General features: G+C 40.8%; 2 protein-coding genes and 1 pseudogene across 2 annotated transcripts in view; 2 read left to right on the top strand and 1 right to left on the bottom strand.

Annotated features, from left to right (window-relative positions):
* The window catches only part of CANX (calnexin), a 33535-nt gene extending 16732 nt beyond the window's left edge, over window positions 1–16803 (top strand). The window contains exons 5-15 of the mRNA XM_016201502.2: window positions 463–604; window positions 1065–1146; window positions 1987–2179; window positions 4300–4489; window positions 7317–7430; window positions 8775–8931; window positions 10399–10614; window positions 11264–11383; window positions 12488–12611; window positions 12789–12868; window positions 14938–16803. Coding sequence (XP_016056988.2) covers window positions 463–604; window positions 1065–1146; window positions 1987–2179; window positions 4300–4489; window positions 7317–7430; window positions 8775–8931; window positions 10399–10614; window positions 11264–11383; window positions 12488–12611; window positions 12789–12868; window positions 14938–14991 — 1472 coding nt within the window. The 3' untranslated portion in view covers window positions 14992–16803. The remainder of the gene's footprint in view (window positions 1–462; window positions 605–1064; window positions 1147–1986; window positions 2180–4299; window positions 4490–7316; window positions 7431–8774; window positions 8932–10398; window positions 10615–11263; window positions 11384–12487; window positions 12612–12788; window positions 12869–14937) is intronic.
* On the bottom strand, window positions 7714–8117 carry LOC107528429 (large ribosomal subunit protein P1 pseudogene; annotated as a pseudogene).
* Window positions 16804–19507: 2704 nt separating the features above from the next.
* Window positions 19508–23467, top strand: part of MAML1 (mastermind like transcriptional coactivator 1) — a 43753-nt gene continuing 39793 nt past the window's right edge. Inside the window, exon 1 of the mRNA XM_016201483.2 lies at window positions 19508–19859. Within this exon, the coding sequence (XP_016056969.2) occupies window positions 19545–19859 (315 nt within the window). The 5' untranslated portion in view covers window positions 19508–19544. The remainder of the gene's footprint in view (window positions 19860–23467) is intronic.

The following is a 23467-nucleotide window of genomic DNA, read 5'->3' as shown; positions in this document are numbered from 1 at the left end:
GAGAGTGCATTTGATTTAAGTATAATAGCAGATTAAGGTTTGAAGTGTTTCCATGCTATCTCTTAAGACTAGTTTAAAAGGGGTATGTATGCATTTAAAAAATTTTTTTCCTCAGAGGTTTTGCTATCTTTGTGTGTTCCATTATATGTTAGAACTGTTTGTTTCACACCATAAAATGGAAAGGTAATTTGATAATTTATCACCTGTGGTGTCGCATGTTGGAAATGAAAGGCCTTTTTTAAGCATTGATAAAATTAATATGCTACAGGTTTTTAAAAAACATTCTAATATGTTCATATATGTATGTATAATTTTAATAGGCCAGCTTTTATAGGTAAATGAAATGTGTTAAAATATGTTGGTATGATAGACATACTTGCACAACTTGGAGTTTTGTTTGCTACTATTTAAAGGACCTTCAAAGGTAAGTTAAGGAGTGGAACTTTTTTATGTGTCTTATAGGAAAATGGGAGGTAGATGAAATGAAGGAAACAAAGCTTCCAGGCGACAAAGGACTCGTATTGATGTCTCGGGCCAAGCATCATGCCATCTCTGCTAAACTGAACAAGCCCTTCCTGTTTGATACCAAGCCTCTCATTGTTCAGTAAGTGAGACACTTTTTTGATAGACGCTTTCTAGGAAGGGTAATCTCAGAAGACATGATATTCTAAAACTATTACTCTACAAAAAAAAATTAAGAGAATTACTATATGTTACAATAGGGATTTTTGAGTGTATTTAAGCATCCTGTAATGTAATGTTATTTTCCTGCCCAATAAATTATTTTGAAAGAAACTGGCGATTCTTCCTCCTAATCACAAATCAACTTCTGGATTTTGCAAAAAGTATCTACTGGGAATCTGCATTAAGCTTTTATTTTATTTTACTTATTTATTTTGAGGGAATTGGGAAGCCATTCAAAGCAATACAAGATGAAATCTTTCCTAAGGATAAACATATGACCTATGATAAAACATGAGACCAAGATGGGGAAAGGGGTAATAAATAGGAAATTTGATATTTCAGAATGCCATATGGTTTTCTGCTTTCCTCTCTTATATTAGGTATGAAGTTAATTTCCAAAATGGAATAGAATGTGGTGGTGCCTATGTGAAACTGCTTTCCAAAAGCCCAGATCTCAACTTGGTAGGTACTTCCTGTTTCTTTATGTGACCACCCATAATTATCTTTCAAGATTTGAAATGTTAATTTCAAAACTGTTCCATCTTATCCCTGGTTTGTGTTCTGTGTAATTTTTAGTTTTAACAAATGTGTTTGTTTGTTTTATGAAAGAAGCAGTAACTATCTAGGTACATGCATTGCTTTGTTGTCCTTAAGCACTTCCATAATATTTTCATGTAAAATTTCCTGATAATTTCTGTTTATTCCATTCACTGGTATATATATATGAACCTCATAAGTGAATCAACTTTTTTCTTTCTTTAATTTTTTTATTTTAGTTGATATTCATTATTATTTATTAGTTTCAGGTGCACTGCATAGTGGTTAGACATTTATAGAATTTTCAAATTGAATCCCTCCCAATAAGTCTAGTACTCACCTGATACCATACAAAGTTATTACAGTATTATTGCCTATGTTCCCAGTGCTATACTTTACATCCCTGTGACTGTTTTGTAACTACCAATTTGTACTTAATCCCTTTACCTTTTTCACCCAACTCCCTAAACCGCCTTCCGTCTGGCAACCATTAGTTTGTTCTCTGTATCAATGAGTCTGTTTTTGTTTTGTTTGTTTTTGTTCTTTAGATTCCACATGTAAGTGGAATCATGATAAGTGTTTCTCTGTCTGACTTAATTTCACTTAGCATAATACCCTCTAGGTCCTTCCATGCTGTCACATATTCAGCTTTTCTTTTAATGTGACACTAATTTGTTTGGGATTTTATAAGAAGAAATATCACACTTTTGAAAAGTTGCTTTAACACTTTGATTTACTTAAAATAATCCATTTTTGTTTCTGAAGGACCAGTTCCATGACAAGACCCCTTATACAATCATGTTTGGTCCCGATAAATGTGGAGAAGACTATAAATTGCACTTCATCTTCCGTCACAAAAACCCCAAAACGGGTGTATACGAAGAAAAGCACGCTAAGAGGCCAGATGCAGATCTGAAGACCTATTTTACTGATAAGAAAACACACCTTTATACATTAAGTAAGAAAGACCATTAATTTGGGGGTTTTATGGCACTACAGATTTGTCATTCATTATATAACTAGAGAAGACCTAAGCCTGCAGGCAAGAGTCTCTATTGACTTAGTTACTTAGAAGTGAAATGAACTTAATATTTCAGCACAGTAAGAAGCTTCTTTTCCATAGTTTGAATTGACAATTAGGGTTTTTTTAAATTAATATGTTTTTACCAATTTCAGAGAGAGGGAGGGAGAGGGAGAGAGAGAGAGAAACATAAATGAGAGTCATTGATCAGCTGCCTCCTGCACGCCCCCCACTGGGGATCAAGCCTATAACCCGGGCATGTGCCCTGATTGAGAATCGAACTGCGATCTCCTGAATCATAGGTTGGTGCTCAACCACTGACGCATGCCAGCTGGGCAGGGTTGAGAATAAGCTTTTATGTCCCATAAGGAACTCCTTTGCTAATGCCCTCACTTCCAGCCTTTTGTTTATTTTCTTGTTGATAAAATGTTAAGTAATAGAACGTATAATAGAAATATATGTATGCTCAGTGTTTTCAAATTATCTTTTAGTTGAAATTTGCTTGGATGCTCCAACACCTGAACAATTGAATTTAATCATTTGGATATTAGAATGGGATATTTATTTTAATGAAGCTTTTCCCCTCATTTGAGATCACATATACACATGCCTCTTTTCTTAAAGAATATAATAACCTTTTCTCTTTATTTCAAAAGTAATACATATTCAGATATATAGAAATTCAGAAGAAATGAAGACATTTAGAATTATCTGAAATAACAAGATTGTGATATGTATTGACCATTTGTGAATAAACACATGTATGTGTATAATAAGCACAGATAAAAAATTTTTATTGAAAGTAACCTATGTTGCACTTGCTCTCTTAACTTCACAAAAGTGCAGGAATCTTTCCATGAGACTACATATCATTGATAACATTGCTAACTTAGTTATCTTTGGGAACAGGAGCATAGTACACCATTGTCTTCCATAGTATTCTGGATGTGCTGTGACCCGGTCAGTTGCCAATTAGACATGCAGGTGTGAGATGCAGGCTTGAAGTGTAATGACACTTAAGAAACCTTTATGATCCTGCTGGTTTTGGCTCAGTGGTTAGAGTGTTGGCCCGCAGACTGAAGATACTGGGTTTGATTCCAACCAAGGATGCATACCTCAGTTGCAGGCTTGATCCCTGGCCCTGGTTAGGGTGCATGTGGGAGGCAACCAACTGATGTGTCTCTCTCACATTGATGTTTCTATCTTCCCCCACGCGGAAAAGCAACGGAAAAAATATCCTTGGTTGAAGATTTTTTTAAAAAAGAAAGATTTATCGATTTAAAATTGTGGGGTTTTTTAAATTCTCCATTGGACTCCAAAAGTACAGTCACGAGTAGATATATGGCTTAATAAATAAAAGGTTTGTGTAACTTGAAATTTGGGTAACCTTGATGGTGGTGATACCAAGTCAAGTGAGGCAATGGACCTTTACTGGGGGTGGTTATAATAAACTCATTTGCCTATTGACTGGTGTGTAGCCATTTGTGTCAGACCAATATTGTGTTAATTTATCTACCTTTTTTTTGTTGTTGTTTTTTAATGTTTTAATGTCCATAAATGAAGTCTTTTGGTGTTTTAAATTATTTTTTAATCCTCATTCAAGAGTATTTTTCCCATTGCTTTTCAGAGAGAGTGGAAGGGAGAGAGAGAGAAACATCAGTGTGAGAGAGACATTGATTGGTCGCCTCCTGCACTCGCCCCGACCAGGGCCGGGAATGGAACCTGCAACTGAAGTACGTGCCCTTGGCTGGAATTGAACCCGGGACCCTTCATTCGATGGGCCAACGCTCTATCCACTCAGCCAAACCAGCCATGGTGGTGTTTTCAATTGTATATATCATCTGTTTTAATTACAAAAAATCTGAGGAACTAGCTTTTCTGATTTACAGAAGGATTAACTTGCCCAGGGCCCCAAGATCATGTTCTGACTTTGTTGCCTGAGGTCTTTACTTCATGCTTCTGCTTTCTGTTATGTTATCTTTTCAGTTGTGGTAAAGAGAGCTTGAGAATAATGAGTGGTTAGTTAACTTTTTAAAATTGCATTTAATTTTTTTTAGTCTTGAATCCAGATAATAGTTTTGAAATATTAGTGGACCAATCTCTTGTGAACAGTGGAAATCTCCTAAATGACATGACTCCTCCTGTAAATCCTTCACGTGAAATTGAGGATCCAGAAGACCGGAAACCTGAGGATTGGGATGAAAGACCGAAAATACCAGATCCTGATGCTGTCAAACCAGATGACTGGTGAGTGTTTGAGTGCAGTGGAGCATTTTGTATATTCCACGTGGCTTGAACAAATGAATGTTAGTTTAGATCTGATAATTTTAATAATCTATGATACAATTAAAATGATAAGGAAAACATAGACTACTGTAGCTGAAAGGGGGCCTTATACCATTTTACAAACCACAAAACTCTGAAATGGATGAGTTTTTTTTGTGCTGACAAGGTTACTTTTTGTCAAAACCTCAGTTCTCTTGGCTTGGCCTATCAAATGCTTCTGGGAATTCACAATGAAAGCTTGAGTCCTCCGATTTTAAATTTTAATTTGAAAAATAATCTTTTTTCTATTTAAATAAAACAAAAGAGATCTGTGCTTTGTGCTGGGCAGTGGAATACAAAGCCACAAGGACATGAGCTGCCCACACAGCTCCCAGTTCAGCAGGTAAATGAAATTGGGATGCATATGGTGAGTGGTCTAATAGTAGGTGTTACTTGGTGACCCAGAACACCAGGTATACCTAATTCAGGGTGGTTCCTTGGAGCAGTGCCAATCAAATTGAGACTTGAAAGAGGAGTAAGAATTAACTAAGTGGTAAAGATAGGAAATGATATTCCTGGTTAAAGAAGCACATCATGGGTAGAAGTAGAGCAGGAGTGAGCTCAACACGTATGAGGGAAGTTGAGTATATATGGCCTTTTGTGTAGGGTACAAACTAGAGAGTGATGAGAAATGAAAACTGGCTTTTGGAAATGTCAGAAAGGGAACAAAGAGAAATAATAAAGCTGATCTTCCGTTTGTAAAAGTCTCCCGTTAAGCTTAGCTGTGAAATTACAGTTGGTGTTTTTCCTCCCTTAAATTAAGGTATGGGTTCCTGGACTTTTGCTGCACTGGTGTAAATTCCAAGTTTTCTTATGTATTTGGTGAACATTAGATTTGGACTCAGCCTTGTTGTTAATATTATATTCCTTATCTGTTTTATTTTGGAGAAGAGGGTGTGAGTGTTCTGCTTATAAGTGTCAGCTGAATGTTGTACAAATTCAGGTTCTCTCACAATTAATTTAAAACTAAGCATAGTTCAAAAATATGATCAAGGATGGATGATGTCTTTGCTTACCAACTAAAGTGACACCATCTTTCAGCAACTGCATGAAACTGAAAGTTGGTACTTCTCGGCGAACTTTTATTTTAGAAGTAACTGAGGTATAATTAACACACTAAAATCAACCCTTTTATTTATTCACTTTTATTTTTTAATCCTCACCCAAGGACATGCTCAGAGAGAGAGAGGGAGAGAGAGAAAGAAAAACATCGATCATTTGCCTCCCATACACACTTGACCCAGAATCGAACCAGCAAACCTTTCAGTGCACAGGATGATGCTCTAGGCCTGGCTTTAAAAAAAAAAATTTACTATTTTTTTAATCCTCATCCAAGGATATGTTTTTTTACTGATTTTAGAAATAGAGGAGGGAAGAGGGAGAAAGAAAGAGACACATCCATGTGAGAGAGAAACATTGGTTGCCTCCTGTACGTACCCTGACTGGAGATTGAACCTGCAACCTGGGTATGTGCCCTGACCGGGAATTAAACCCGAGACCTTTTCGTTTGTGGGACGACGCTCCAACTAAGTCACACTGGCCAGGACAAATCTACCCTTTTAAATTGTACAGTTTAGCTGTTTAGTATGTGCCACCATCACCACTATCTAATTCCAGAAGCATTTTATCATCCCGAAGAAATCCATCCCCAATAAGCAGTTACTCCCTATTTCTACATTCCCTACTTTATTATTATTTTTAAATATGTCTTTATTGATTTCAGGGAGAGAGAGAAGAGAGAGAGAAAGAAACATCAATGATGAGAGAATCATTGATAGGCTGCCTCCTGCATGCCCCCCACTGGGAATCGAGCCCACAACCCAGGCATGTGCCCCAACCGGGAATCAAACCGTGATCTCCTGGATCATAAATCGATACTCAGCTGCTGAGCCACGCCGGCCAGACAACATTCCCTACTGTCTCTATGGCTTTGCCCATTCTGGCCATAGAATAATAAAATACGTGACCTTTTGTGCTGGCTTCTTTAACTTACCATAATGTTGTCAAGGGTCATCCATTTTGGAGCATGTATCAGTGCTTCATTTCTTTTTATTACGGAATAATGTTCCATAGTATAGATAATACCAATTTTATTTATCCATATCTTAGTTGATTGACATTTAGGTTGTTTTCCCTTTTTGGCTATGGATTATGACTAATGCATCTATGGACATCCTTGTATAGGTTTTTGGGTGGATATACATTTTTATTTCTCTTTAATATATACTTATGAGAGGAATTGCTAGGTCATATGGTAACTCTTTTTTGAGGAATTGTCAAACTATTTTCCAAAGCACTGCACCATTTTGCCTTTTCACCAGCAATGTATGTGGGTTTTACTTTCTCCACAGTCTCACCACTTGTTTTTGTCAGTCTTTTTTATTATAGCCATCCTTGTGGCTGTGAAGTGGTATCTTATTATGGGTTTTGTTTGCATTTCCCTGATGGCTAATGATGTTGAACATCTTTATTGTGTGCTTATTGGCCATTTGTATATGTTTAAAATTTTTGCCATTTTTTTAATGGGGTTGTCTTTTCATTACTGAGTTGTAAGAGTTCTTGATATATTCTGGAGACTAGGCCCTTATCAGATATGTGATTTGCAAATAATTTCTAGAAAAATTTTAAGTTTTGAGATTAAATAAGACCTAAATATTTTTAGATTGCCCTGCTTCAGATTCACAAAGGGGACCACATTGTGATTCTCTGGCCATTGTTGTCATAATTGGCTTTTGCTTTTGTGTTTAAGGGATGAAGATGCCCCTGCTAAAATTCCCGATGAAGAAGCCACAAAGCCGGAAGGCTGGTTAGATGATGAGCCCGAATATGTAGCTGATCCAGATGCGGAAAAGCCAGAGGATTGGTAAAGGCTTCAGTTAATTTTTAATTACCTTCTTTTTAAAAAAAAATTTTTAAATATGTCTTTATTAATTTCAGAGAGAGGAAGGGAGAGGGAGAGATAGAAACATCAATGATGAGAGTGTCATTGATCGGCTGCCTCCCACATGCCCCCTACTGGGGACCGAGCCCGAAATTCAGGCCTGTGCCCTGACTGGGAATCAAACCATGATCTCCTGGATCATAGGTTGATGCTCAACCGCTGAGCCACGCTGGCTGAGCTTAATTACCTGTGTTTTCGTTTTGTTTTGTTTTGTTTGTTTTGTTTTAACAGAGATTAGCCTTTTATTGAATGTGTTACAAAAGGTTTAGTCAAAAAGACCAAAGCCCATGTCATCATCAGACTCCTCAGATTCTTCTTTCTTTGCTTCCACTTTCTTCTCCTCAGCTGGTGCAGCAGCGGTGGAGGGGGCAGGACCTCCTGCTGGTGCAGCAGTAGCTGCTGGGGCAGGTCCACCAGCCCCTACATTGCAGATGAGGCTCCCAATGTGACATTGGCCAGAGCCTTTGCAAACAAGCCTGGCCAGAAAGGTTCAACATTTACACCAGCTGCTTTAATGAGGGCATTGATCTTATCCTCCGTCACCTTCACCTCATCGTTGTGCAGGATAAGGGCCAAGTAGACACAGGCGAGCTCTGAGACCCAAGCCATGGTGTGGGCGAGTGGTGGGCGGGTGCTGCCGGGAGTGGTGCTAGTCGCCAGATGAAGTGAGGGCCTCACCCCAACGCGGCCTTAGCTTCCTTGGAAGAACCGAGCACCTTACCGGCAGCTGGGGAAAAGGGCAATTACCTGTTTTTTTTATCGAAGTAGAAGTTTATACTTAAAGACAGCTGAGTGCCCAAACTTAAGTGTAGAGCTCAATAGGTTTAATTATTATTTTATTTTATTTTTTGTTAATCCTCACCAGAGAATATTTTTTCCATTGCTTTTCAAAGAGTGGAGGGGAGGGGAGGAGAGAGAAACATTGATGTGAAACACATCAACTGATTACCTCCCACACAATCCCTGACCGGGGGCGGGGAGCAAACCTGCAACACAAGTACATGCCTTGATCGGGAATCGGACCCTTCGGTGTGGGGGCCAAAGCTCTAACCACTGAGAACACTGGCCAGGGCGATTTAATTATTTTTTTATATCTTTTACACACCCCTCATGAGAAACCGTGGTTACTAGAAATGTTGAAACAGCATGGTGCTCTATAGTGTGACACTGTGAAAGCATTCCTACGGGATTTCAGGGGAGCCCTGGGGTGGCAGTTCATAGTCCTGCTTCACAGTCCCCATTTGTAATTGGTTTATTTCTCCACAGGGATGAAGATATGGATGGAGAATGGGAGGCTCCTCAGATTGCCAACCCTAAGTGTGAGTCGGCCCCTGGGTGTGGCGTCTGGCAGCGACCTATGATTGATAACCCTAATTATAAGGGCAAATGGAAGCCCCCCATGATTGACAACCCTAACTACCAGGTCTGTGTTTCTCTCTCTTTTTTAATCCTCACCTGAGGATATGTTTTACTGATCTTAGGGGTGGGGGGAGTAGAGAGAAACATCAATCGGGTACCTCCCTGCCGGGGATTGAGCCGGCAACCTTGGTGCATGGGATGATGCCCTAATCAACTGAGCCAGACCGGCCAGGGCAAGGTGTGTGCCTCTTAATGTGCTTCATTGATCTGGTTGTGTTCAGATACAAGTTTTGTCTGTAGCGAGGCTGCCAGGTTGATCACTATTTTCAAGCAATAGAAATACAAAGTTAACTTCATAAATTGAGAGAGAACTTAATGTGTTCAATGTTGAAAAGATAAAGCTAGAAACTGAAAAGAAGAGCTTTCATAATTGCTTTGTAACTTATGTTTAAAAACAAAGAAAAGACAAATGGAAAACTTGCTATTTGGGTACCCTTCTATCATGTGGCAGGGGGTGCTGCAGCAGTAGATACAGATTGGTAGTCTGTGGTGGGGTGGAGAGAGGACTGGGATAGGAGTTATTCCCAACCACAAGTCAGCTCCTTGCTTGAGCTCAGTATTATCAACTGGAAAAAGACTGAAATTCAAATGAGATGATAAGAATCGGATAGTGACATTATTAAAGCTTCACGTTTACTGTGGGCATGTAATCACTCAGACCCTGGTCTCACTTGTGTTTCTATTCTAGTCAAATTATTTGTAATCATTAATTTTCACTTTGTCACACTTTAAAATGTAAGATGTAGGTATTTTTGATTGTGCAGGCAATAAGATTAGTTAAAAATTTCCCTTTAAAAAACTACACTTTGGCTGTTCTGTTGATGGCCATTTAGGTGGATTGCCTTTTTTTTTTTTGAATCCTTGATGCTGTAATCATCCTTATGCATGTCTTAGTGTACGTAGTAACTATTTCTCTAGGTAGTTACTTAGAAGTGAAATTGCTGGTTGAAGATCATTTACATTTTAAATCACCACTAAAGAAGTCTGTACCAACATAGGCTCCCACTCCTGCTAGCAAACTAGTTGATGAGAGTGGAGGCTTTTGGAATGTGCCAGGCACAGTGAGGTGTTGGTTTAGATGAATGTTGTGTATAATAGAAATTAAAAGTAGTTGGGGGGGAGGGGAGAAAGAGGTGAAGGGGTCAATTCTGTGGTGAGGGGTTGTAATTAGGCCTTTCGGGGTGACCACTTGGTAGTGAATACATTTGTCAAATTATGTTGTACACCTAAAACTTATATAATAATAATAATAAAAATAAAAGAAATTGAAAGTAGTTGAAGTTCAGATGTCTTAGAGGCAGAGTGTAAAACATCAGTATCATTTATTTTCTTTCTGTTACTCAGTTAAGTTTCACAGAGCCAGCACTTAGCTCCATTTATCATGCAGAATTCATCTTAATTCTTATTTAGAGTCACTGTAAATTTGAGTTGATCATTATCTGAAATGATTTTTTTAAATATTTTTCTCTAGGGAATCTGGAAACCCAGGAAAATACCAAATCCAGATTTCTTTGAAGATCTAGAACCTTTCAAAATGACTCCTTTTAGTGCTATTGGTTTGGAACTGTGGTCCATGACCTCAGACATTTTCTTTGACAACTTTATCATTTGTGGTGATCGAAGAGTAGTTGATGATTGGGCCAGTGATGGATGGGGTCTGAAGAAAGCTGCTGATGGAGCTGCTGAGGTTTGTGCTTGCTTGTTTCTTGTGCATTTATATCTGCAATTGCTACTTTTGCACAAACCTATCATCTATGGTTTGCCTTTTCCCTTGTTTGGAAATATTGGCATAAAAAGTGATCTTATGCCTACTAAAGACAAAATATGGTGTTTTTGGACATGATTGCTTTAGTCTAATGCAGTGACTTTATAATCTATTTGTGTTATGTGTAGGATTTTTTTATTGTGTTAAAATATATTTAACAGAATTGCCATTCAGGGTGTATTTTAATGCACTCTTTTAAATGTTGAGTGTTGGTTTACCCAATATGTGGAATTTTCAAAGAATTCGTCATATGGCTGAGCTGTGAATTAGAGAGCCAGGGGCATTAAGATCAAGAAATTCTTCATTCACTGGTTCCTGAAATTAAGTCTTTAGCTGGTGATTAAGAAGCCAGCTTTCATACCTGTGAAAGGGAAATCACCTTGATATAGAGAACAAGAAAATTGAGGATTTTCTCCTATTTCCTTTTTTTGCTATATGAACATCTTGGCTTGAACCCTTTGGAAAAGGTGGAGCCTGAGTAGTACCATGTAGTCATTGAACAGTGGAACATTGCTGCCTATATTTGGCATCAGAAGCCAGAACTTGAAATCAGTCGTGTCTTGTTTTTCAGCCAGGTGTAGTGGGGCAGATGCTGGAGGCAGCTGAGGAGCGCCCATGGCTCTGGGTGGTCTACGTCTTGACTGTAGCGCTGCCTGTGTTTCTCGTAATCCTCTTCTGCTGTTCTGGAAAGGTATGAGGATTGGTTTGGTTTGGTTTTCAGTCACTTTTAGATAGAACTCTTATGATATTAAAAAATAAGATATATTGCCTGAGGTTTTCTTTGTAGCAGCTTAGTAGTAACTGGACCACATTTGATGTTGACTTCTGAAACCTCTTTCACTACTCTTAGTGGCCAAGTATTGTACCCAGATGGGAGTGGCATTTGTAGCCCCTTCATTTCTAGTAGTATTTATAAGCCACTGTCCTTAATATTTGGCAGCAACTTTGGGGCGAGGAGGGAAACAAAAAACTTAGATATAAATCTGGCCATCTGGGCATAAACCTATTCCTCTTGGCACAGCTGTTTCTATTGATACACTTTATAATTTGATCATTGATTTGTCATTACCAGTTCCTCCCTACCCCCACTCCCCCACAAATACATGTGGGGTAAAACAGCCTTTTTTAGTTTTTCTTGTTCAGCCTTTGTTACATGCAATGGAAAATAAAATGAAATTTTGTCTAGGCTCTACTTATACTAAATAAGAATTATGCTTCACCTTGCATTCAAGATGTTCTGTAATCTGATCCCCAGAGTGCCTTTTCCAGCCCTATCCCCACCACTATTCTGCCAGTGGGCCTCAGTCACCATGACTATTTAAACCTGCATGGTTCTGCCTGACCCTTTTGTACTTTTCCTTTTTTTTTTTTTTTAAATGTATGTTTATTGATTTCAGAGAGAGGAAGGGAGAGGGAGAGAGAGAGAGAAAAACATCAATGATGAGAGAGTCATTGATTGGTTGCCTCCTGCACGTGCCCTGCTGGGGACTGAGCCCGCAACCCGGGCACGTACCCTGACCGGGAATCTAACCTCGATTTCCTGGATCCTAGGTTGATGCTCAACCCCTGAGCCACACCTGGCCGGGCTATACTGTTCCTTTTATCTTGAAACCCCACACACTCTCACCCAAGAAAAGATTCCTGAGGGCATGGAGTACATCTTACTCATTTCCATATACCTACCCTAGTACACACAGCCTGGTACAGAACTTTGCTCATAGGCATTCAATAATTATATAATAACGTACTATATAAAATGTGAACAAAATGGTTGTACTGTGGGGAAATCTTTCAGAAACAGCCCAGCCCTGTGGAGTACAAGAAGACGGATGCTCCTCAGCCCGATGTGAAGGAGGAGGAGGAAGAGAAGGAGGAAGAAAGGGACAAGGCGGATGAGGAGGACAGCGAAGAGAAACTGGGTAAGAGGTGGATCCCAGAATCCCTGCTTTCCGCTGAGACCCTGAGATGGGCAACCCTTCAGCGAGTTACTGTAAAGATTGTTTTAGACTCTCGAGTTATATTCTAATGCTAATTGTCTACTTACCCCAAACAAGTGTAAGGTTTGCTGAGTTGTTTTACTTTGACTTCTGTCTTAGAAGAGAAGCAAAAAAGTGATGCTGAAGAAGATGGTGACGCTGTCAGTCAAGAGGTTGAAGATAGGAAACCTAAAGCAGAGGTAACAGGAAGGGGGAGTGTGTTTTTTGCTTTTTTAATCTTCGTCTGAGGATATTTTTTCCATTGCTTTTCAGAGAGTTGGGAGGCGGTGGGGGGGTGGAGGAGAGAAATGTCGACTTGAGAGACACATCAATTGGTTGCCTCCCGCACGCACTCCGGGCTGGGTCAGGCCTGTAACTGAGGTACGTGCCCTTGACCACAATCAAACCTGAGACCCTTCAGTCCAAGGGCTGACGCTCTAACCACTGAGCAAAACCAGCAAGGGCTGTTTTGTATTTTAAGCATCTAAGTTGAAGGTACATTTAAGTAGAAGGAATATTTTCATAGAGTAATTTTCAATGGCCATGGCTGTAAAAAAATCTGTTAAAGTCCATTTTATAAAAGTGAAATTCTTAGAAATACAGGTCAGCATGTTAAAACTTCAAATGATATCTAAATCATTTATTTTTTCAATAAATATTTGTGGAGTGTCCATTATATGTCAGGCCTTGTCAGTGAACAAGATAGACAAAGGTAACCCGCCTTTGGGGAGCTTAATTTCTAGTGGGAGGAAACAGAATTAGCAGTAGACATTTTAAGGAAGTGAATGAACAAATGTTAAAAAAGCTGGCCATGAAAAATAAAAGCAGGATAGGAAAGGATATCAGAAGTGCTGGAGGTGGAGTGGGTTGCAGTGTTAAAGATGGTAGGCCTGTTTGGCTTAGTGGTTAGAGGTTCAGCTTGTGGACCGAACGGTTATGGGTTCGATTCCAGTCAAGGGCATGTACCTCAGTTGCAGACTTGATCCCTGGCCTTGGTTAGGGCATGTCTCTCACATTGATATTTCTCTCCTCTGTCTCACCCCCTCCGTACCATTCTCTGGAAAAAAACCAATGGAAAAATATCCTTGGGTGAGGATTAACAATGACAAAAAGACAGTACGCCTCATTGGAGAGGTGGCATTTGAGCGAATACTTGAAAGCAATAAAGATTTTTCCATGGAGATGTCCATGGGAAGAGCATTCCCACAGAGGAAACAGCCAGCACAAGGGCCTAATGTGGTAGCCTGTAAGGCCACCATGGTCAGTAGTATGAGCAAGTGGAGAACAGGAGGATGGGGAGGGTCCAGATTAGGTGGTATCTCCTAGGCTGTTGTATGGGGTTGGCTTCTCCTAGTGAAATGGGCAGCCATTCAGGCTTTGGGGCTAAGTAGTGACCCAGTCCGATTATTCCAGCTGCCGTGTTTTCTACAAACCAGGAAAAATCAAGGAGACATGTTAGGAGATTGCTGTGCTAATCCGGGTGAGATAAGGTGGTCCTGAGCAGGACAATAGGAAAGAAAGATGTGGGCTTCTGGATCTGGATCTCTTGGTGGGTTGGATATGAGGTTTGAGGGAAGAATAGTCCACACCTTTCCTACCAAGGTCCCTTCCCAAACACTTCTCTATTTCATTACCTTTTTTTCTGGAAACATTGTACCCAGTGTCCATTTCCAGCTCCCTCTCTTCTGCCCTCCTATTGATAAAGGTCAATGCTGTTTATGTTTTAAGTGGATATATTCTGTCTTAACTAAAATGTAGAGTTCTTTCAGGTAGGGTCAGTCTCACATATTTTTTATAATCCCCAAGCTTCCTCACATAGTAAGAAGTCCCTGTGTAGAATAGGAAGAGTACCAGGCTTATCGTCTGAAGTGTCACATGGGACTTGGCTTGGGTAGTCGTCAGTCCCCCCAAAATCTAGCTTTTTCAGCCTCAAAGTGGGACTAATGTGTCCACAGGCCAGTAGATTATTTAGGATTAATCAAGATGACATGTGAATGCATGGTGTCTGGTCCTTTTAAAAGAAAACATTTATGGGTTAAATTGAGAAAAGTGCATTTTTACAGAAAGAAGACAAAAAAAGACTGTATTAAAACACATAATCCCACTACTTCCAAGACAGTTTTTGGCACATTTTCTTCTAATCGTTTTTTCTCTCTTGTTTTTCCCTCAGATGGGTTACCCTCAGCCTGGTAAATCTTGAAAACTTGGGGAAGTTTTACTTTTCTTAATATGCTAATTATAATGAATTTCTTATCTTTTCAACCAATAGGAGGATGAAATTTTGAACAGATCACCAAGAAACAGAAAGCCGAGAAGAGAGTGAACTATCTTAAGAACTTGATCTGTGATTTCCTCTCCCTCCCCTTCCCCTGCAAATGTGGTCCTAGGAGAGAACCTGGCACACCTTAGGTTGAAACTCAAAACCTCCAGATGTCACCTTCAGCAAGTTTCCGTCGAACACTAGCCCGTGTAATTTTAAATATCTAGCAGTAAATAATTGCAGTTGTGACAAACAGGACCCTGTTTTTGTAGAAAGAAAGCATTTAACAATGGTTGTAAAATGTAACATGAAGCAACTAACTTGTATTTTTTTTTAAACATCTTTGTTTTTTTAAAATAGATAGAACTTGCCAGTCTTTAAAATCTTGGCTTAATTTAATATATTAATGTGTCCATGCAGGAATAACACCAACTTTTGGAAATGCTAGGGGGCGAATTCCAGTTTTTATAACCCATTTTGTTTGAGTTTGGTATTACAAAACATTCAAGTGTCTCTGTCCCTTAAAATTGATGATCATGTTTAAAGTGTGTTGTTTGTGGTTATAATCTTGTATTGCTTACTTCCATTACTCAATTTCTACTAAGGAAATTGAGGAGAGTGATTGGATGGAAGCCCAAATTTATATAAAGGTTCTGTTTAAATTGTATTAAAAATGGACATATAAAAAGAAAAAAACTTTTCACTTGATGTTGGTTAGACCATAAAGTGTGTGTGTGTTCTGTTGTCCTTGGAACAGCTCAGTTCACAGACAGCTTTGCAGTTAGCGGAGGAGGTGGCATTCGGGCCTTTGTACTCTACAGACCAGGCATGTCTGGGTTGCAGCCTTCTTGAGCAGGTGGCTTTTTAAGGACCGCTACCAAGACATATGAGCTCCAGAGTAGATGCAGGTGTTTTCATCCCATCTTCCACTCTGTTGACACTGTTTTCCCTTCCTGTTTCCCCAGATTCCTAGCTTTCTCCTCTGCTATGCATTTTCTTCACAGTGCAGCTTGCTGTCCGTTGCTGAAAATGATTGTAAGCTCTGCATAGTGTTAAGCTTTATTGTGATTGTCTATGTTTCTTCCTTTTTTAAGCAGACCTGCACCTTTCCAGGGTCAGAGTACAGAATAGATTGCTATCTTTTTTTTTTTTTTTTAATCCATTTCTTTCACTCGGTGTAAAGACTAGAAGTCTAATCCAGATGTGAGCCAATTCAGAATTGACTGTAATTGAACACAGGCTAAAAAGTATTGATGGGAGGAGTGACATAGAGCATGAGTTATCCAGTTTTTGTAGCTGCTAAACCTTTTAAGTTTTCATTTGCAGTTCACATAACAGTTCTGTCTTAAATAACATGATAAAGCAGTCCTGTTAAAAATAATTTTTTTTTTTAGTATGTGGATTGTAGAATATTTTAATAAGTGATGTTAGGTTTGTTTTTCATATGGAATGCAGATGGGTGCTATCAGAGTCTCTCCTCCATCACAGTATAATAATCTCACTATTACACCACACTGAAGTGTATTCAAAATTAGATGTTCTTTTAGCTTTATTCTTTCTTCAGAGGTGTTTCAAATATACCGATGATACTGTTCCTTGCACTGAATATATAAACGCTCCAGAGTGTTTATATTGGGGAGATATTGGGGAGGAAGTATATTTGTAAAAGATGAAGGCTGTGTCTGTTTATTTTGTTTATCTTCAATTTTTTACCAGCTCACTTAAGTTCTTAGGAGGGTGGGATGCATTTTTCTTGCTGTCCAGTGCTTTATTCTTTTCATCTGTTGTTCTGTGGTCACAGTGACCTTAGCTATGTAGCACACTTTCCCAAATGTATTGAGTGCAAATAAACAGTTACTTAGCAAGACCTGAAAATATGTCTGCAGGTTTCTCCTTTGAAGCAAATGCGTGGGGTCATTGCATTTCCAGAAATCTGCCTTCACTCTCTGTTGATATTTCATGCCTCACAGTTTCTTCTCGCTGAGCTGTGGAATAACAAGTGTAAGTTGGTAGAGTGTTCATTTGCCTTTCCAGGGTTATGTGGCAAAGTTTGTTCAGAAGAAAACAAGTCTTTTCTTGGTTCTCTTTTTCACTTTTTGTTAAAGTTGCAAACTCCTGATTAAATGTCTGGCGCATTAATGAATGACCAGCTGCAGTTTTTAGCTCTTTAAAAGGCACTTGCATTGTGATTTTACATGCTGGTTATCTGTCCCATTGTAAAATGCCCACTCCATCAGAAGTGTTCCTCAGTTTCTCTTGTCCACAATACTTTACACTTTTCTCCAGTGTCACATTACTAAATCGTATTACATTAAAGCCCTGTGTTAAGCATCTGCTTTTGACTGAACTTCTTCATAGTAACCTTTAATTCGTGTGTTTTACAGTTTCAAAATGGGTTAATCTTCCTCTAATTGGCCACTACATGAGAGTTTGTTAATATGTAGAAACTGCTAAGAACAATGGGATAATTATAGTTATCCCTTGGTATCCACGGGGATTGGTTGCAGGACCCCCCACAAATAGCAAAGTTAAAGGATACTCAAGCCCCTTATATAAAATTGTACATAGTATTTGCATATAACCTACACACATCTTCCCTTATACTTTAGATTACTTAGACATATTACAATGTAAATGCTATTACGTTTTATGTTTTGTTAATCCTCAACATATTTTTTCCCATTGCTTTTCAGAGAAAGTTAAGAGAGGGAGGGAAAGGGAAATTAGAGAGACACTGACTGGTTATTTCCCGAAGGCACCCTGACCTTGGGTGGGGAGTGAACATGCAACCCAGGTACCTGCCCTTGACCGGCACTTGAACCCATGACCCTTTGGTGCAGGGGCCCACACTCTCACCACTGAGCCACACCTGCCAGGGTTGTAAATACTATTTAAATAGCTGTTAAACTGTGTAGTTCAGTACAGATGCAACCTGCAGCCATCATAGGCTTAACTACATAGCACCCATCAGCAACAGTGAAACTTTTTTCCTGATATTTTCCATCCTTGGTGGTTGGTTGAATTTGAGGATGGGGAACCCTCTGATACTGAAAGCCAACTGTACTTTGTCACCATGAGGATTTGGTCCAATCAATTCAATAGAGATTTTTGCCTCCTTTTCTGCTGGATTGGGGTTTAATAGTTTCTGTTGTGTCATAGGAATAACAGCTCAAAGAGGGATAAGATTTATGGGGTAAGAGGTAAGATTTATGGGGCCCTCCCTAGCCGGTTTGCTTAATGGTTAGAGCTTTGGCCCCACAGACGGAAGGGTCCTGGGTTTGATTATGGCCAAGGGCCCATACCTCCGTTGCAGGCTCCAGGGAGGCAACCAATCCATGTGTGTCTCACATTGATGTTTCTCCCTTCCACTCTGAAAAGCAATGGGGAAAAAGTCCCCAGGGTAAGGATTTAAAAAAACATAACTATTTGAATAAGTAAAAAGTTACTATAGCTGCTGTTGATGCTGCTCCTCAACATGCAGCCTCCTGGCCACTATTTTTTAGCAATTAAGGTTCCCAGTGTCTCAGTCCAACACCAGACTAGTTTTATTGCTGACTCATTGATCCCGTATTTTTTCCTAGTCTCCCTTTCCGTTTGCCAGTTATACTAGAGTGTAATTGCCTTTGGTTGGATATTGAGTGACTCAGTTTTACCTGACACCATCTTTTAAATGTAAGGCTTGCAGGCCATACTCCCGGTTTTGACTGAAACGTCATCCTCCCCACTAATGAAGCTAGGCTCCCTGCACCTATTCCTCACGTGTGCTGGGGCTTTTTTTTTTTTTTTGTAAGTAACAACTTGAAACGTGTTCAAATTTTTATATAAATGTGGAAATTGACAGTCCCAATGATTCTGAATGGTGCGAGAGGAAACCTTTTCCAGCTCACTCGTGAAATTCTGACCAATTAAGAGGCTGGATGTAAGGAATGAGGTCGAAGAAAAACAGCTGACGTTGAAAAAGCGTGGCTACTCTCGAGTTTATCTGAGCCAGCTTCAGAAAGGTTGCCAGAGAAGAAAATGGTGAAGTGCACTGATGCCGGGCGGCGTCCAGGTCGGGCCAGTGGCGCCGCGCCTGCTGCCCAGCTCTCCTCCGCGGACCCGGAAGGGCCTGCCCGCGGGGGCGGTGCTCCGTGCGGCCCCGTCCGTCACACTTGGCTGGGTGCCCCAGGACCGAGGCCCGCCCCTTACTTGAGAGTTCCTTTAAACTCCGCACCGGAGCCCCTCTGCGCCTCCGGCGTGCTTGCCCCGCCCCTCGGGCGGCCCTCTCACCCAATTCTGATTGGTCGCAGTCCCTGCTCATCAGCCGTGACGCCAGGGTCGCCTGCCGGGGACCCGCCCTCTTCCGAGAGCCCTGAAAACAATTTTAAGATGGCGGCTACGGCGGCACGGAAAACAATGGGCTCGGGGTGGCGGGGCCAGGCCGAGGCCTGAGGTGGGCAGCGAGCGCCGGCCGGGGTCGGGCCGAGCGGAGCCGCAGGAAGACCCGCCGCCGTCTACGGAACTCGCGGGGCCATGGCGCGGCCGTGAAGCGGCCGGCCGCCGGCGAGGAGCGGAGCCCGCAGTTCCAGCCGGCCCGAGAGGCCCTCCCCGGGCCCGGCCCGTGCAGTCCTCGGCCCATGGTGCTGCCCACCTGCCCCATGGCGGAGTTCGCGCTGCCGCGGCACAGTGCGGTCATGGAGCGCCTCCGCCGACGCATCGAGCTGTGCCGGCGCCACCACAGCACCTGCGAGGCTCGCTACGAGGCCGTGTCGCCCGAGCGCCTGGAGCTCGAGCGCCAGCACACCTTCGCCCTGCACCAGCGCTGTATCCAGGCCAAGGCCAAGCGCGCCGGCAAGCACCGGCAGCCGCCCGCCCCGGCCGCGGCCCCGCCGCCGGCCCCGGCCCCGCGCCTGGACGCCGCCGACGGCCCGGAGCACGGCCGCCCCGTCGCGGTGAGTAGGGCGCGGGGAGCGGCCCCTTGCGCGGAGACGCTCCTCGGGCCTCGCTCTGGGCAGGCGAACCTGGCAGGGAACTGAGCGGTTGTCATCTGCGGCAAATGGCACAGTGGCATTAATTTGGGAAAACATGACCGTAAAGACCTTACATTAAGGCTCAGGCTGGGAAGGCTGGTGAACGGCAGCTGAAAGGTTTTCCTCCCAGACATGATTCTGAAGTTTTGAGAACTTTCTTTAAACACACTGGCCTTAGAGTGGCCTGTAATAGTGGTCTCATTTATTCTGCAAATGTTTATTGGGTCCTTGCTGTTTGCTGGTTCACGGCTTCCATATGGAAATCAGTCGGCCTTCAGTTAATCAAACTCTTCTGAGTGGAAACATCCAGAAATTCTTGGAAACCTTAGTAAAAGTATTTCTTGTTTAGGCACTCCAGAAATTTGTGAACTTGTGAATCCAGCAATGTTGTGGACATCTTCAGTTTTCATTGATAAGCCTATTTATAAATTCTGATTATATTAGAGAGTTTGTTGGTAAATTATTATGCCCTTTGAGTTCTCAGTAGCTATTCAAAAGGAACAGAACTGCCCTGGCCTGTGTGGCCCCATTGGTTGAGTATCGTCTTGTGCACCGAAAGGTCGCCGGTTCAATTCCTAGTCAGGGCACATACTCAGGTTTGGGGTTCCAGGTCAGGGTGCATACGGGAGGCAACAGACCGATGTTTCTCTCCCTCTCCCTTTCTCTGTCTCCAAAAATAATCAATAAAAGCATGTTTTTTTTAAAGAGAGAGAAAGTTTTTTTGGTTTTGTTTTCTTGGTAATTTAAAGTTTAAAACAAATGTTAGCAATCTAATTTGTTCTATGTATTTTTTAATTCATGCCTTTATTACCTTTCACCTGGGCTGTTGCAGTGCCCATCCCTAACTAGTCATCAAGCATTTGGTCTCTTTTCCTCTCTAAATGCTTTGTCCCCCACAGGTCCTATTCTCTGGTTGAATTATTTTCCATATTCTCTCCCACATTAGTGTGGGCTGCTGGACATTTCATTGATGATTGCTTATTGGCTAGTCAGGTCTCTGGTTCTCACTTTCCTCATCTGTAAACTGCAGGTATGTTTAGCTTATTATCCTCCAGGAGGGTCCTTTCGTCCTCCCAGTCTTTCAGAATCCTGCCATCCTTCAGATCTAGCTCATATTCCTCTTCTTACATTCCTCCTCTTTTTTAAAATTTATTTTTTATTATTTTACTTTGTTGATTTGAGAAAGAGAGGAAGGGAGAGAGAGAAACATCGATTTGTTGTTCCACTTAATTATGCATTCATTGGTTGATTCTTTTATGTACCCTGACCAGGATCGAACCTGCAACCTTGGAGTATCCCGACAAGCGCTTAAACTACTGAGCTACCCAGCTTGAGCCATCTTCCTCTTCTTGAAAGTTAGTTTCTGACCACACTAGCCCAAAGCAATCAGAATCAACTTTGTCAAAAACATTTAGGAAACTTATTGTCTATGCTGTTTATTTTTAGCACATAGTCACATACTACTTTGGCCATGTCTTTCCTTTCCAACTAGACTGTAAACCCTGGGAGGCAGGGGTGTTTGGCTCAGAGTTTCTTACACATTGTAGGCTCTCAGCATGTGTTTATTGAGTGATATTAAACTTGGTAGTACTTAGTGATGTATCTCCTCCTTTGTGCTAACCTCAAAAAGCATAATGGCTAAACTTCATGATGCCTTTACTACCAATTATTGTTTTAAGAAAGGACTAACAGTAGTGGGTGGTCATGCCAATTTAAGTAAGTAATGAAAGCTCATAAAAATCTTAGTTTACACGCAAATAGTTGCCTTGAACACCACCTAAGAAAGTATATTAGTGATGATTCAGTGTGTTTAAAGAGAATGAGAGTTTAAACCGTACATGATATTTTTAGTCCTGAGTTACTGGAGAGAAATTTCCCATGTTTGAAGATAGATTAATTCTAAGTGTGTTAGAACTTGAATCTGGCTTGTCAGTTATTCCTTTGAGTGTCAGAGCCTCATCAGATGTGCCGTTCTCTGTTGATGTCTTATCACATTAAACCTTGAGCCATGGATTTCATGAATTTAAACTTTAAAGAGGAAGTGCTCTTCTGTTGTCTCCCTACTAGGAAGAGAGCCCCGTTTTACTTCAGTCTCCAAGTGATTCTGGCTGAGCTCTTTAGCCTTGAAGTGGGTTGGAATGGGATCTTAGGAATGAGAAGATTAATGTCACTAAGAAAATAGTGGCATTTTCTGTGTTAGTGGCTCCTTCAGTTCAGAGGGGGAGAGATTCCTTGCCGGGTAGGATTTGGGCTTGGAGAGAGAAGATGCCTCTTAGTTATTATTTTTGACAACTGAAAAATGTATTTAATTAATATTCTTTACATAAAGAATACTTATTATTTTTTGCCAGTTGTACTATAGTACTGTTAGGCAGCTGTTTTGTAGCTTGTTACCATCCAACAACCATTTGTAAGCTAAAAAGGGATCACATTTACTCATAGTGCTCACCTTTAGGCTTTTCCTTCTCTTAAGATGTCACACCACAGCAAGTCTTAACCACTTTCTGCTTACTGTTAAAGATGGGTCAGAAACAGTGCTTCAGACTATCTAGTTGTTAAGGAATGACCTTGTTAGATTTTCTTTATGCTGTGTGTGCTCTTTCAAAACCAAATAGTAGTTTTCTAATGACAGTTGGAGTTGACTTCTTTTTGTAGGAAAGTTAGATTATAGAGAATTATCCACCCACTTTACATAAATATTCATTCTGTAATGGAAGTAGTCTTTTACAATAGCTTGAACATTTCATTTAATAAAGGTTTATGCCTCCTCCCTTTATCCCCACAGCTGTTATTCTTTTGCTGCTTACTCCTTAAGTGGTTGTGATAGTCTAAGTAGAAATTTGACAGTTGCATGCCAAATTTTCAGTTTTGTGGAAGGTGCCTTCCCTGCTTAGGGGCACAAAATTTCTCTCTAACTTTCTATTGCAAATTTAAAACTTAGAGAAAAGCTTCACAAATACTACAAAGAACATCTGCATACCCTTCACTTACATTGTACCCACTGCCCAATTTGCTTTTCATTTACATGCATACTGTCATTCTTTCCTCTCTACATTTTCTCCCTTCCTCCTTCCCTCCCCCTCCCCCCCACGCTTGCTTCCTGAACCTCCTGAGAGGGCACCACACACCTCATGGCTCTCTACCCCAAAACACCCCAGTGTGTACCTGTACCTTCTAAGAGTTAAGAAAAATGTGCAGGTTTTTAATAATTTTATAGACTAAAATTATGTAAGAATTATGCAAATAACAAATTATTTCCAGCAAGTAGGTATTTCTGATCATAAAACAGACATTGTACTGTAATCATGTGGGATAGTTTTAGAGAAAAGATGACTAATGTGGCTTTAGGAACCCATCTCTCCCTATAACATCTGGGGCCTCATCCTAGCCCCCTCTTTCCTTTTTTATCTTCAGTATCCCTTTTTCCACTACATCCTTCCCTTCAGCTTGAAAGCACAAGCAAATATTCTTTCGTCTCTTCTCACCCTCAAAATAGTGTTCCATCTTCTTCCTTCCCCTTGCCCTTTCCA

This window comes from Miniopterus natalensis, chromosome 4 (assembly GCF_054644295.1).
Source record: "Miniopterus natalensis isolate mMinNat1 chromosome 4, mMinNat1.hap1, whole genome shotgun sequence".
In the NCBI taxonomy this organism is placed as follows: domain Eukaryota; kingdom Metazoa; phylum Chordata; class Mammalia; order Chiroptera; family Miniopteridae; genus Miniopterus; species Miniopterus natalensis.
This window is presented reverse-complemented; position numbering and strand designations above follow the sequence as displayed.